At 41.2% G+C, this 15,729-nt stretch overlaps 1 protein-coding gene across 1 annotated transcript in view; it reads right to left on the bottom strand.

Moving 5' to 3' along the window:
• The window catches only part of ABCA13 (ATP binding cassette subfamily A member 13), a 169,705-nt gene extending 155,298 nt beyond the window's left edge, over positions 1-14,407 (bottom strand). Inside the window, exons 1-3 of the mRNA XM_063177512.1 lie at positions 14,296-14,407; positions 9,769-9,862; positions 8,506-8,629 (exon numbers count right to left, since the gene is read on the bottom strand). Of these exons, the coding sequence (XP_063033582.1) occupies positions 8,506-8,629; positions 9,769-9,862; positions 14,296-14,364 (287 nt within the window). The 5' untranslated portion in view covers positions 14,365-14,407. The remainder of the gene's footprint in view (positions 1-8,505; positions 8,630-9,768; positions 9,863-14,295) is intronic.
• Positions 14,408-15,729: the final 1,322 nt, after the last annotated feature.

Here is a 15,729-nt window from a genome sequence, read left to right as displayed (position 1 = left end):
CAAAACCTCAGGAAAGTGGGCAATGAAAAATTGGTGAGGTCACTTATGCCAATTGTGGCAGCAGCCAAGAACAGACATGTCCAAAAAGTCTTTAATATTTCTGAACACACTCAACTTTTCTCCCCTGGACTATCATGTGTCCTGGTGGCAATTCTCTGATGAGAAAGTTCAAGCTTTACTACTGCATCTAAACTAACAATTTGTTTTTTCAAATACACACAGCAACGGATAAAAAGAGTATTTTATTCTTACTACTGGCTTTTTTCCTTATTTTAGCTTGCAGACATACCACTGGTAAATGTTATCTCTGTTATCTCTATCACATTGCTATCTGGTGACTACTCAACAGCACAATTTTCTAACAATACTTTTAAATAAAACCAGAAGTCAGAATCATTTAAATGCCTCTTTACAGGACAAAATTACTTAGACCTTCCTAAAACACCATAAAAAAGGGAATAATTCTATTTAGGATGCTACTAGGCAGTTGTATTCTGTTTTATCTAACAGGAGATTCAATTATCTTAAGAGCTAGAACCTGTCTAGCAAAATCGTTACTATTTTGCATCAAAAACACAATTAGCTGTCACAGAATCAAAGAATGAGTCCAGTTGGAAGGGACCACAGTGGTCATGTGGTCCAACCTCCCTGCTCAAGCAGGATCATCCTAGAGCACACGACACGGGATTGTGTCCAGATGGTTCTTGAATATCTCCAGTGAGGGAGACTCCACAGCCTCTCTGGGCACCCTGTCCCAGTGCTCAGTCCCCTGCACAGTAAAGTTCTTCCTCATATTCCAGTGCAACTTCTTGTCTGTCAGTTCTGCCCATTGCTTCTTGTCCTGTCCCATTTACAAAATATAATAAGGAGTTTCATTCCTTTCTCATCGACCTGATATGCCAATTGTGCTTTCACCGCAATTTTTACTTGTTGAAAGAAAAGCCTAATGAGAACAATTCACAAACCAAAGAAAGTCATCAGTCACCACTTACTCATTCTCTTATTTCTCTTTCCATCCCCTCCTGATCCTCATTTGTTCAGATACTCACAGAGCTCTTTGCAACTTCAGATTAAGGGAAACAAAGAAAATTTCATCTTAAAACAATCAAGTTCTTAATTGCTTCAGTACAGCTTACTTTGATCCCAACTTAGCCAACAGACAACAGGATTTTGGAAAACTCGTTCACCATCCTCAAACTTCAGTGGGCTGAATTCAGAGCAATACCTCAACATATATATTTCCCTTTTAAATGGAGTTTTAAAAAGCAGCTTTCTGTTGTTCAGAAGGTGGCTTTTTGGGAGACTAGAAGTTGCACTTCAGCTGTTGTCTTTGAAAATCACCTCATAAATTCCAATATTGCTGAAACTCCCAGTGACCAAAATTTCAGACAGCTGAGAATACTCGTGTTTGGCAAAGAACTGAAACACTACTTACATACTGAAAATTTCCTAGTGCTCTGCTTTTTGATCATGAACAAGAAGCCAAAACTTGATTAGAATAACAGCAGCCACAGTCAGAACATTAAAAAACCAAAACTCTAGCTCAATTTCCATGGGATTTTTCACAGGTTTTGGTTGTCTTTGGTTTTTTTTTGTGGGGTTTGGAGAGAGTGGTTGTGTTGGGTTTTGTTGGGGCTTTTCCCAATAGTTGCTGAACATAAAACTGAAAACTAAACTCTCCAAAGAAAATAATTTAAAATAAAAAGTGCTCAGAGGAGTGCAGAATTTCAACCCACATTGTTTGCCCTCCAAACTAGACCCAAGCCTTGCATCTCCATCTACAAATGTCCTCATTTCAGAAACATTCCAAACAACAATGCACTGGGGGAAAAGGCCTTAATCACATAGGAGCCTACAGCAGGACTCAATGCTGTCTCCAGAGGATGCTGGGGCTGCCTGGCCTCCCTACCAGCTGCAGGGGGCACAGATGGAAGCAATGATGGAAGCAATCAGTAATTCTTTCCATTCTATCCCCATCACCAACTCTGCTGCACCTTGGATCTGCAAAGCTTGGGTTGATAAACAGCAGGGAAGCAATATAAAAGCATTCTCTTGGCACCTAATTTTATGTGCTTTAGCCACTTGTTTGATGCACAGCAGAAGCACATTAGATAACACAGGTGTATCACTTGGTGAGGAATTTATGTTTTGGGATTTTTAGTATGTTGTGGATGGAAGCAAGATGGATGGCACAGGGTGTCGTCCTGGGTTTCTTCTTCATGCTTCTTCTTCCATCTTCTTTGTGGGTTTGGGTGGCATTTTGCAATTGGGCATAAAAGTCTGCATTGTGGGCTCTTTAGCATCAGTTATAGGATTAAAAAGGGAAATAATCTAAGTGTCAGTTCTTAATTGGATAGTTTAGTCTTAAAAGAGCTTGTAACAAGACATTGATAGCCATTTTGTGCCTTCTAATGCAAAGCTGCCAAACTCACAGTAATGAGACTGTTTTACTGAAAAGAAATAATAAACACCTGAGTCTAAACATGAACTACCATCTCAAGTGCCTTCAATGCAGACCCAGAAAAACTGAAAACTGGTACCTCCACAAGGTCCCATAGAGCACGTGGGGCCAGGGAAAGGAGACTGGAAAGATGCAGACTAGAAATATTAAAGAAAACCTTAGACAGCACTTGGAGCATGGTGGCTCTGAAGAGCTACAGGGCAAAGTGCAGGGAAATCATGTCGATGGTGAAAGTGGAGAGGGAGATGAGAAACTCTAGGGGGAAGTAGATATTTGGAGCATGGTAAAAAGCAAATCCAAGGCATAAGGCCTAGCTATTACAGAAGAGAAGGCACATTCGCCTTCTCAAGCACATGAAAGACCCACAGAAATGCCACTTTCCTAAGCACAAGCCTCTCAGCAGCCCAAGAGCAGCTGTTTGGACGTGCTGGCTGTGAGCTGTGTGAGCTATTAGCTTTGGGGGGGATTTCCAGGTCAGCTGCCATGTCAGCTAGCTGCCATTTGTGAGCCTCTTTGGCCATCATTGCCACAGACCTGCCTGTCACTATTCTTGGATCTGAGCACAGCCTCTTTTTGAAGGGGAAACGGCAACAGGCATGACGCTGGTTATCAGGCTCAGTTTTATGAAACACATTAAATTGTTACAGAGATCTTACTTGCTTAATAACTGTGTTAAGATTAAAGGATTTTATATATTTTCAGCATGGTAATAGAGGACTACATTTAACTCCTAATTAGAGTGCTACAAGTTACTACTGATCTCTTAATTCAGCACAGGTTACACAAAATTGCAGGAAGATGTCAGCATCTTGCCAGAAAGATAAGAAACTACACTTTAAAACCAGCTACAGAGACCATCAAAGCAAACAATTTCCAGTGAGTGTGCCAATAAAAGTTCTTAATTGTGTTATTGCTACTCTCCCAAACAGCCTTCAAAGCGTGCTTGCTGGAGCAGAGGGCAGCACTAACTCATTTGTGTGTGAATGTGTAAAGGAAGTCCAGCAGCCATTCCAAGGAAATTCCTAGCAGCAGTTGCTAGGAACAGTAAAAAGAGGAAGCAAGGGATAATAAAAAGGACAAAAGGAGGAAGCAGTAATTTGTAGGAGAGGACATACATAATTAGAACTGGGGTGTTAGAAGAAGGGGTTGGGGAATGTATACATAAAATTGCATTATTGTCCATGGAAGCTCTTCCTTCAACTGTACATTTCCACACAGTTTGTGAGAACAGAAATGAAACTAAAGACATACATTGGTACAAACTTTGAATGTGACAAAATACTGCAAAAGAGCAAAAATTTGCATCTCTTTGAGCATGTAAAAGCAATTGTTATTTCCTAAAGCCATGACTCAGAAACATTGATTCTGTCCAATTTACTCAGTTACTCAGGATAAAAATAAGAACATTTCAGAGTTCATCTGAGAACTCAGCTGTGATGTGAAATGCCTGATAACAACAAGAACACTTCAGAGTTCATCTGAGAACTCAGCTATGATGTGAAATGCCTTTTAGACTCGTGATTTTCATAAGCATCTCAGCAAACTCTTCTCAACCTCACCCCTGTCACCACATTAATAATTTCTCTCTAAAATTGCAAAGCCCCAGCTGGCTTTCATTCTGCACTATATCAGGATTATAAGCCTGGAGACATCAATACCAGTACACATGCTGGACAATAACATACTGTGTGTCTCTCACATAAAGGTCTTTCTCTTCCATGTAGATACAATTATAACCTCCTAAAATGCAATGGACTAAAATATATAGCAAACTAAAAAAATATATTTTTCTTAATTTGCTCTTAAATTAAGAAAACATGTTTCAATTTCCTTTTCTCCACAACTCTGGCAATCTATAAGCAAGGTCACAAAAACTGCTTCTGTTTTTCAGCTACAGAGTCTGCAACAACAAAAGTTTGCCCAAACCACAGAGTTAATATTGCAGAAAGTTGCTGCAGCCATAAGCTATCTTGAAGAACTATTTCTCCTTTGAAGATGTATGTCACTAAAGAAAAATCTGACCCTTTAAGCAATTCTTACACAAGGACTTTTGCTGATGCTTAGACCTTCCTTGATTTTATTCTTCCACACCTGCTGCTGTATCTAAGCTCTTCTGATGCTCCTTCACTGGAGAATCTAGGAGAGGTATTGATAAAGCAAAAGGTTTAGAACAGTGAGAAGAAAGGGGCTGGCATGAGCAGGGCTGCTCCAGGAGGGGGCCCAGCTAGGAGCTGGGACAACCCTGGAACAGTCCATGCCCTCAGCAATGGGACAGTGTCCCCCAGGCTGCCTGAGGCAGACACAGGAGTGTGTTACAGGCTCCAGAGAGAGCCCCAACAAGGCAGGGTGAGCCCAGGAGCCCAGTCAGATGCAAAAGGAGACAGAGCTACCACGTGGGTACAAGTGGCACATCCAGCAGAGGTGCCAGAGACAGACCTGGGCTTCTACCGCATCTACTGGGTCAGGCTGCTCAGGCTGCTACCACCTGTAGCTAAATAAACTAATGTGCTTAGAGAAACAAACTAATAGAGAGAAATAAACTAATGTGCTTTGAAATGACATTTTAGAGTCTTGCTTTAATGATATTTGTGGTTTTAAGTCTGAGAATGGCTTAATTTTCTTTTAGGTCCTCAAAAAGTCTAACTAACATAGATCTATGAGTCTAGACTGCAAGGACAAATCCCATCATATTCTGCAAGATTTGCCAGGGAATCCAAAGAACTGGGAAATCACGATGTTTCCATGCACATTCATGGAATGTGTGAGTGTAAGGCCACAGGACCCCATGGCTGTGTGGGTTTTGTCTTATTTTCATGCTCTCAGTTTTACACTGTGCTCCACTAAGATGAGGTGGGGGGTGGAACATTCTGGAAAGAGCAGGGAAAAATGTCCTTTGCCACGGGAGCTCCGGAATACTTCCTCGTTCCTCTGTCTGAGAGGGGAGCGTGTATCAGGCTAGGGAATCATATCAGCTGCTGCCAGCCAACAGCTTTTGCAGTGGATGAAAAAAGGAGCAAGGAGCAAAGCCACAGAGCTCTTGCAATTAGATGCTTTCCAAAGCAACAGGGGAAGTGGCAAATCTTAATGCAAATCAAAGTTAATGTGGTTGTAGGCTCATCTTCTCACCATATCACAGGCTGCTGCCTGAAGGGACAGGGACACATCTGTGAGGGCATGGCCTGCACCAGGATAACTTCACCCTGGGCTCAGCCCCTCCATGGAGGGTGCTGCTCACTGACAAATGGCTATTTGTGGTTTATGGATTCCATGGAAGCTCCAGCAGTAGTCACAGAACTGCTTCCTCCCAAAGACAACTACTACATTTCAAAGTGATAGCACCAAAGTGCTCCATACTGTGAAAAAAATGGTCAAGTGTCCATGCAAACCGTGCAGTCTCTGACTCTCTCTTAATAAACACTACATTATTGACATTAAAAATGTTCCTTTGTCAGACTTATGGATTGATATCCTTGAAGGGAAGATAATTGCTATTACTGTTCCTATGACATCCCATCTGTCCAGTCAACAGGGACTGGATTCTGTTATGTTTGACTGATCAGAATGACACTCTATATTCCTAAGGCTGTTGGCAGCCAGCATAAGTCAGAGCAACCCTGAGGTTGATTTAATTTATACTGATGGACCTGGTGGAACAGGCTGACCTCAGAATGAACTTCATCCTACCTTTTTAGTCTTTTTCCTTACCTAGGCTATATGCTACTCACTGCAGCCTGTTTAGTGCATAAATATGGATACATGCATGCATTTTATTTTTCACTTGAATAACTGAAAACCACTGAATAATTTCTCTGATTCTTAAGTAGGTCTAAGCCTGCCTCCAGGAAATTCTTTTCTGATTTTCTATTGAGCTGGAACATAATTTGGGCAGTTCAGTCAAAACAGTGTAAATAATCATGCAGAGCAGTCAATATAGTTCATAGTTTCTAGAGATTTAACACATTTAGATGGCATCTGAACTAGTGATGTAAAAAAAAGCTATACTTTTAGGGAATTGTTTTTAAAGGCTAGAATTAGGGTAACTCTTTAACGCAGTAATATAGAATTTCTACTGCAAGTAAGAGGCACAAATACTTTGTACTGAGTTTGAAAGACCACAGCCAGGGGCTGGCCACCTTTGGTTTGCCTGAACTTGTTTTCATTTTGACTTGGGTTTGCTTTACCTTTTTTTTTAATTTTCCTGGCCAGACAACTGGCAATTTGCTCCATTTTCACTTGTGATTGCCTAACACCATCATAGTTTTATACAGATAGAAGGTGCAAGTGACCATTCAGTGCAAAATGAGATATTTATGGCTAACAAAGCAGTGTCGAAGAACACAGGCCCAGTATAATAGATGAGGCCTTGAGAGGTGGGACAGAGATGAACTGCACTGGAATATAATACTGGAGCATCTGGGTTGATAAGAGGTGGGGCACAGGCTGGCTCTGAGGGCCATAAAGTCACCAGTGTTTAGTTAAAATTTAGACCTGTAGCTGGACAAAGCCAATTTCCAAGCATCAAGAAAAAAACAAGATGTAGCTAACATTTGTAAAAGATATCATATACATTCTGGTTTACCACATAAATTTGAATTTATCCCAGAGCTGCAGACCAATGGAAACAAGCAAGGTATAAAAGCACACTAGGAAACACAAGTGACCTCAAGTGCACCCTCAAGTGAAAAAAGAAGCCATCAACACCACATTCCTCCAGGCAAAGTAATGTCTATCATGACTTGCCATAACAACCCCATCTTCATCCATCTGCAGCTGTTTACATGACCCAGAGTGCCAGTGGAAAGCTGAGCATAACCCCAGAGAAAGGACTGGAAACTCACTGGTCATGTAACAATTTTAACTGTATTAGTGGGAGGAGAAGGCAGAGGAGAATTTTAATAGGTGTATTTTTGTCTGTAAGTATCTTGTGTAATAATGCATCTTGACTAATACTGCTTAAATTATTAAGATTTCAATTCTAGAAACAAATTCTACCTTATGTAGAATGTGTTTGCCCATAAACAAGGTTTATTTTGCATGGTCTTATGTTCAATCAACAGTTCTCTAATAATAACTGAAGCAGACCATCTAGATGAACAGATGAGTATTATGGTCTGTTACTGTGATAACGAAGCTTTCCAACTTGCTGTATGCTGAATTTATTGCTACCTATAAACCTCTACAATAATAAACCATAAATATTTAATACTCTGGCACACCTGGCTCAGCCCTCTAAGATGTTTTGATAGATATTATCAATTTTCTGTAAATTGGAATGTAAATGTAAATGTATAAATTTTCTAGAGGTAAATGTATATATTCTGATTAGCTGACTGTAATTTTACTTTATTGTTATATATTTTCAAAGGCTGCTTATGACTATATCCTTCAGCCAGTTTGCATAAGTGTCTTTGCATCTCAAGCATTTTTGGAGTAGATGAAATTACTTCATTTCTTAAAGAAAAATTCAAAATTCTGATCAATCTTTTTCTCTTTCTGCATTAGTGGATCCTGTGACAAGGACTTCTAATGGGCAACTTCTTCCAAGTTCTTTCTTATAACAGAACTTCTGCTATTCCTTGTTGGCTTTTTGTGGGTCTTATATGAAAGTTATTCTTGTTTTGCTTTTCTGGGTTCACTTATCCCACTAGGTATCCCACCCAAACTATTCAAAGTTTAAATCCACATATAATTTTGGTACTCTGCTTCACTCACATATAATAAAAGACTCTCTGGTAAAGGATAAAAGTATGCTCTGACATGGTAGCAGCAAAAGGGAAAGAATATGACAAGGTATACAATTTCACCCCCAAAGAGTGTTCAGTAGCCAAATCCAGCATGAAATGCCCAAGAAATGTAAACAAAAATTAGCAAGAGCTACAACTAAGGCCTTACACCTTTTGCAGTCATAAGAACACTGAAGGAAGCTTTTAGCAGAGAGTAACATTGCTTGTATTTTTCCTATCTAGAAGGCAGCAAGAACCTGCCTTTCTGTAAAAGTAGGTGCAGCGTGGTGGTGGCAGCTCTGTCACGCTCCCGTAACTCACCCAGAGCGGCTGTGTCTCTGCGCTGTGTAGCTGGCATTCCTGCACCTCGAGCCCACGTTACAGAAAAGGCTCCGCAGGAAGGGATAAAGGCCCCCACTCGGTAAATCACGAGCTTCTAGGTAACCTGAAACCAAGCAGCAGCAGAAATAGGACCAGTGATATTGCATTTGCAAGCTGTACCATCATGTTGCGCTTCCTTATCCTAAAAATCCTCTTTGTCACCTGCAAGCAATGAAGGCGTATCAATGTCAGGTGTCTCATTTAAGAAAAACTCAGTCATCACAGAAAATGAGTAACCTCTGTATCAGATTGGGACAACAAGCTATGTGACACTTGAGAGCAATCTTTGAAAAGCTAATTTTCCTGGTAGTAACATTATTGCAGTATCATGTGGTTGCTAGCCCCAAAATCATGTGACCTAGATTGGAATAGACTTCTGCACAAAGTGATATTTCCTCTTTTCTCACAGGCTTTCAAAAAATGAAGGAACAAGTGTTCAGCAATTGAACATGCATCAATCAAGACCCTTTGAACAGCCATTTTTCCATATCTCTGGAATTATCCACAGCTCTCCATAAAGTAAACATATATAATGCAGGCTATATTCTCTCCAGATAGTTCACTCTACAGATCTAGAATTGTTTCACCAAACTGATTTTTAATGTAGCTAAAGCTGGTTTATCCCCAGCTGGGATTGGTGGCATTGGTGAATTTACTGGCATTTACTGGCATTTACTGGCATTGGTGAATAACGTAATAATAAACTGAATACATTATAATATCATAAAGAATTCTTTTCTAAATGAAGTTATATTTTGACAAGATAAAAGCAAAAATAGCTTTATAAAGTAGAGGGAGTCATAAGTTTTGAAGTGTTAAAGCAAATGGAAGAATTTAACAACATATAAATTCTCAATCCTAGGAAGTGAGTAGGGGTAAGGTTCATCTTGTCTAATTGTAAATGTCCACCTCTGAGGCAGTCATCTAAACTCCATTACTCTATAGAGAGCAATAAATACAACTAAAACCCAAATAATCTCCCTTACTCCAAAGCTGATGTTTAAAAGTTGTCTTACCAATCAGATATTAAACTTAGCACCGCTTTCCTACATAAATACAGCTGGACAAGATTGAATCCCACTGTAGGACTCTTTCATTGACTCCACTACATTTAACTCCCCCTTCTAGGATGTGTTTAGTGTTTGCTAAATACTTCTACAAGTAGAGGCAACCAAAATAGAACACAAGCAAAGCAAAACATACAGTTTTCCTTGTATTTTGGGGGCTCCTGGAAGCGGATGGCAGCTAGAATCAAGAAAAGTACACATGGCCACAGTATTTCAGTGAGAGAGAGAACCTGAAAAAGAAAATCAGAACATCAGTCTATAGAACATAGGGTTTGGGAACGAATCATTAAAATTCATATGTCATTTACTTTATAATAAAAACAATAAATATCCTCCCTACAACTATTTAAGGAAAAACAAGACCATTAAAGCAAGCTAACAACTGAAACTTCTATTTTAAATCCTTATAACTCTGTGAAATGCACTTCTTTCAGAACAGAAAAGTAGTTTTTATTTCAGTTTATACTCTTTGTAGATACTTTCCTCAGGTCAAGACAAAGACTGGCAAGGTGGTGATGGTGACCTTCAACTTTCCCATACCTGAGCCTCCTAAGACGCCAGCAGCATCCTTGTACCTTGGTGAAATTCTTCATGGTCCCCTGAGCCCTTCCTGGTAGGTACCTCTTTGTCCTTCCCTGACTCACTGGCTGCTGCCATTACACACTTTCTGCCACCTGCACTCAAATACTCTCCAAAAGCCACCCTTGCCATCTCCAGGAGGGAAGACCAAGTGAGACCAAACTAACAGGGCTGAGGCTGCCCACAGTCACACTTCTCATATCCCAGTGTTCCCATTTCCAGGGCCACAAGGACAAGGCACACAAGCCAACATGCAGCAGGGCTCAGATTTTGAATGTTGTCTTCTCTGAGCAGAGTGCACATACACAGAGCACGTTCATGCCTCTGCAGAGAGGGCACAAACTCTCAAATGGATTGGAAGAAAGAAAAGGAAACACCAAGAAAAGCAATTGTGCCAATTTTCAGCAGCAGAAAGGAGGAAACAGCCATTCAGCCAAGTTTCAAAATGCTCCTAGATTCACTGATAACAGCATTAGGAAAGTGTGAATAGGGACAGAAACACAGTAGAAGTGACAGCCGCACTGAAGGTCTCCCATTAGCTGTTATCTTTTCTGGAGCATACAGGGGATTTTATTTCTAAACTGCCAGAGTTGAACCAAATCCCATCACAGAAGTAAACTTGGGCATGTCAGAAAAGTGCCTAAGAACCATAACATAAGAACAATATCCAGTGGCTGAGTCTTCCCTGTAGAGAAGGACATCGGTGCTGGACATGAGACAAGGAACTAAAGGTTTCCTGAAATTTAGGGAAATCACCATTTATCTAAACCGATCACGCTCAAAACAGTACAGAAGCCAATCTAATAAAAGTAGAGATGGTTATTTCAATCTTTCGGGTATCAGCAAGGGCCAGCTGCTCCCCAGGGTGCAGGGATCTTTGTGTAACAGTGCCACCCAGCAGGGCAGGGTCCCCATCCCAGGGAGCCCAGATGGGGAGCAGGACAAGGCCTGCCATCACAGCCAGCCTTAACCAGGAGTCCAGATCCTCGGTCAATGTCACAGCAGGTCAAGCCAAACAGTGGCCAAGCAGAAGGGCTGAGCTGGAGAGCAGTATGACTCTGACTTCTCCCAGGCAGGAGGGCACAGAAACCCAATTTTGGCTTGGGCTGCTTAGAGTCATTAAACTTAGCAGAGGCCTAGAGCCCTGACAGCACCCTCCCCTCCTTGGCATATTCATCCCCATTCCTCCTGCCTGGGGTCAGATGGAGGGCCTTGCTGTGGAGCAGAGCCATTGCTGCAGAATGTCCCTGGGCTCTCTGTGGGGAATGGAGCCAGCTGCAGTGGCTGAGGGAAGGAGCACCGCAGAGGACACTTGGGAGGGGATGTCACCAGGCTGCCCAGGAGGGGCTGGAAAGGGGGCACACAGATGTCCAGCTATCCCTGGGGGCACACACCACCACCACCATAAGAGCCCACAGTCTGTGGCTGGGGGACGGTCCCACAAGAAATTCAGGTGTGGGGTGAGAGGCCAGAGCTAGAGGGGTTTACAGGCGAAGGGCATGGACAGGCTGGGGTCCCTGGTGCCACCTCGGGGCTGAGGACAAGCCAAGCTTGCAGCCAGGGCACAGCCAAGCCAGCTGCTCCTGAAGGGCAGGGAGCCAGGAGGGTGCCAGGGCAGCAGGGCCCCTGTTGGGAAGGGCCTGGCCAGCAGTGCCCCAGGGAGGCAGCAGGCTCTGCTGGGATCCAAGACCTCCAAGGTGAGCCAGGGCTAAGGCTGAGCCAGGAATGAGGGTCAAACACAGCCCTGCCATCTCTGGCATAGTCCATGAGAGGAGGGTTCAGCTTGGATAGGGACTGCTGCTCCTGCTGACAGGAATTTGGGATAAGAACTGATAAGGCAACTGCAGAGGAAACAACAGGTTGGAGGACGCAATGAACCACCAGCATGCTGCAGGCATTAAGCATGCAAAACTGATCTTAAGAAGTAAGTTATTTGTTGTAAAAATGTTAAAATAATGCTGCTGTATAAGGCTTACTTGTGTTCAAATAGGACAAGTACCCACAGAAGGTCCAAGGAAAGAGTATTTGTGACATTGCAGGATTGCAGTCCCTGCACAGCTGCTTTGCCCAGGCACTGAGGGGAACTGGAGCCTGAGCATTCATGACATTCTGGGGAGATGCACCTTGGAGGAATGGTGAGTTTTGGTAACAGAGCTGATTAAAATCATCTGGTTTTCATTCCATTTGTCCTCTAAATTAGGGCATCAGAATTTGCGAATCACATTTCATCCTTTACCTAGCTACAAATTTGGATGGCAATAAACATTATTTAAACAGAAGTTAAGAAATGCAGTGATAGAAAATGAGAGTAGTATTTTTGCCTGGTAGTGAGTATCTCCTGAGCTTCTAGAATCTGTAGTTCTGAAGTAAAAACTTCTGAAAACAGAAATGCGAATGTGTCTTTGGCACAACTGCAATTTCAAACTCCAACAAGTGAAAATGTACAAAAGAGCCTTCCCTGCCTTTGAATCATGTTGATAGAAGGTGCTGATGCCAGACTGAATTTCAGTCACAAGTACTGTTCCTAACAGAACTCACACATCTGTCACAGACCCTGCACGCTTCACTGTGTAATATGGACTAATGTCACATGGCACTCAGGACACTTGGCTAGTTCAACTTCTCTCACTTCTCTTCCAGCCCTAACTGCTGAAAAATAGCCATGAGGAGAAAATTGTCTTATCCAGATAGATCTATATGATTTGGAACAGAGCTGAAGCACATCAGATCTTTCAGGAGGTGCTTCTCTTTTCAGATTCACAAGGGTCTCACCACCTCTGCGCAGGTGGACAATGCACCTGGATTTCTCCTCCCATACTGCAGATGGAGCTCAGAGCTCACAGCTCAGAGCTTGCACAACAGCACACAAGGAGCTTGTGCAAGTTCCCCAGGGCAGCTTCTGCCTCTCAACAGGCAGAACGAAGTTTGCTTTGGATCACCCTTGTAATTCCTGGCTTGGAGAAGTCTGCTCCTCATTGAGTTCTCAATTCCAGAAATCTATCAATTAGACAAACTTACTACTTATATGAATTAATTCCTTCAGAAATATATGAGGGAACACCACACAGAACAAGAGGAGAAATAGATCCACATGCAGGAAAACAGGAGATACAGAGAAGACACTTGATGCACCCCAACTGAACATAAGAACTCTTCAGGCATGGAGAAGAATATGACCAACAGCATCCTTCCCCCAAAAGTATATTTTATATTAGAAAACATCACTTTCATTAATTTGGGGAAGAAATCCCTCTCTAAATCACTATTTTATTGAGGCTAAATATTTCTAAAACTGAAAGCTGTGTGCTTATTTAATTGAAAGAATCCTATCCAAAGCAGCCAACATGCTTCACTGCAAATCCTCACGTCTTTATAGACAAGTGAAATCTGTGTGAAACTATTAATTGAAGTGACCTTTTTTCCCCACGAAAAAACGTTCTCTCACTTGAGAAAATTCACTTCCTTCTATCCTAAAAGATTGTTTCCATCACAGTTAAGGTAAAAGACATCTAATTTTCATCATTTTAATTTTGACTTCTGTTGAAGCAGCTGCCACATAATTTTGCATATTGGAATTGGAAAGGTTAAATTAGGTTTTGGAGAGCAGATAAGAAAGGAAATGTAGAGGTTTTTACAATTTTTACTACACAATACATTCCCTGTATCAAGACTTTGATCACAGTCATGCAAGCTTTCTTATTACTTATAAGAACCTGTAATGTGAAGAAAATTGATTTTTTCCCTTGCCACTGCTAACCAGCACTGCTAGTATCTAATGTTTATTAAAAGATAAGAAGTGGCTCTTCAAAACTTTTATGACATTTGTCTCATTTTCAAATTAGGAAGCAATGCTGTATTCAGCCATTTTAGAACTAAAACAACATATTCTCTGCTAGTGTTTTCAAGAATTAGGTAACAAAAGGCAAAACAAGAACCACTTGCAGCCAGCCTGTCCTTAACAATCTGCAGTGAAAAGGGAAAATCAATAGACACACTCTCTCCAATACTAAATACTAATATTATTATTTCCAGGTACTAAAAATATTTAAATATTCAATTTTTTAAATTATTTCCAAGCACTCACCGGTTGCCTTACACGGCAGAGCCAATTTTTCCAGAACAGAGCCTTGAATTGGTGTATAGCGTTCCCCATATCTTCTTTTCTTTCCTTCACCCACTTGCAGAATGGACTTTCTAACTCAGAATCATCTCACCAAGCAGTCCAAACGTATTATTCAGAAGCTGATTAATTCCAGCACTGGTGAATAGTGCAGGAGATTTGCCTGCTTCCTCAGAGAAGATGAGATTATGTTTCTGCCTCTTGTTTTGCTTTCGTTGAGGAATCTCATCTTTCTGTTTTTCTTCTCAGTGCAATGAACAGTAAGGGGATGGGTTCATAGAAATGCCTTCAGGCTGCTTTACTCCACAGCATACATTCTGCACTTGTTTCTACTTTTCTGGAATAAAAATAGATGCAAAAAAATGAAGGGGTGGGGAAAGCATATGTTACATACATTTATCTTTTTGCAAAGTTTTGTGACTCTCTGTCACTTTAGTGTTTATGTCCGTTTGTTTGCGGATGCTTATATTTTTGAAAAAAAAAAATAATAGGAGGAAAATAAATAGGAAAATAACTCTGTTTCACGACATAGCCCTAAAAATGTCAGTTTGCTTCTAGAACATCATTATAAGTTCACATCTAGCAATGTAGAGGTACCAATGCATCATCAGATGACTGTTGAATTTTCTCTTCTGGAGGGTGTATGTCTGAAATTTCATTCTCCTTTACCTACATAGAGGGGGAATATTCCAGCAATAAAATATCTGTTAATTAATTGCCACACGCCACCTGGGATGAAAATCAGTCTTACAGCAGCAGTTCCTTCAGCAAAGAGATGGGAGAGCAATTCCTTCTGCAGAAGGGGAGAGCGTGCAGACCTGTGGTAGCAGAGCCAGTGGGAGACCCAGCAGGAATCTGGGGATGTAGAGGATGACCACCCTACCCACCAGGAATGACACTGTGAGTACTTTTGGGGTTTTTTTTGTTCTACACAAATGAATTGCCTATGAATCTGATCCCCAAAAGCTCTCTCTTATGGTCAACAGAGACACACAATACAGCCATTATATAAGGTAATTCAAACCACCTATAATCTCAGTAATGATTCACACACACACACACACACAGAGGACAGAATGATGCCTGAACAAATATCCTTAATTTCTTATTATTGCTGAGTAAATTGCATCACTGCACTTTCTACAAATATATTCCTATTGAATGAAAGACACACCCTAACATCCACAGCTATTTTTCCCCATTAAGAGTAAAATCCCTCAAAATATAAAAACTTTTTGAATACAGAAGTCAACAAAGAGGAATCCAACTTCCATTAGATTTAAGCCAAGGCATCAATTTTAAAAATTAATAAATCTGCTACTTCTGCAATGGAGAACTGCACATCTGCAGGTCTAATTAATTGTGCCAGTTTCTATGGGATGAGGATCAGCTAGTGTT

This window comes from Melospiza melodia, chromosome 1, assembly GCF_035770615.1.
Source record: "Melospiza melodia melodia isolate bMelMel2 chromosome 1, bMelMel2.pri, whole genome shotgun sequence".
NCBI classification, from domain to species: Eukaryota; Metazoa; Chordata; class Aves; order Passeriformes; family Passerellidae; genus Melospiza; species Melospiza melodia.
Note: the sequence above shows the minus strand (reverse complement) of the source record. Positions and strands in the feature narration are given on the sequence as shown.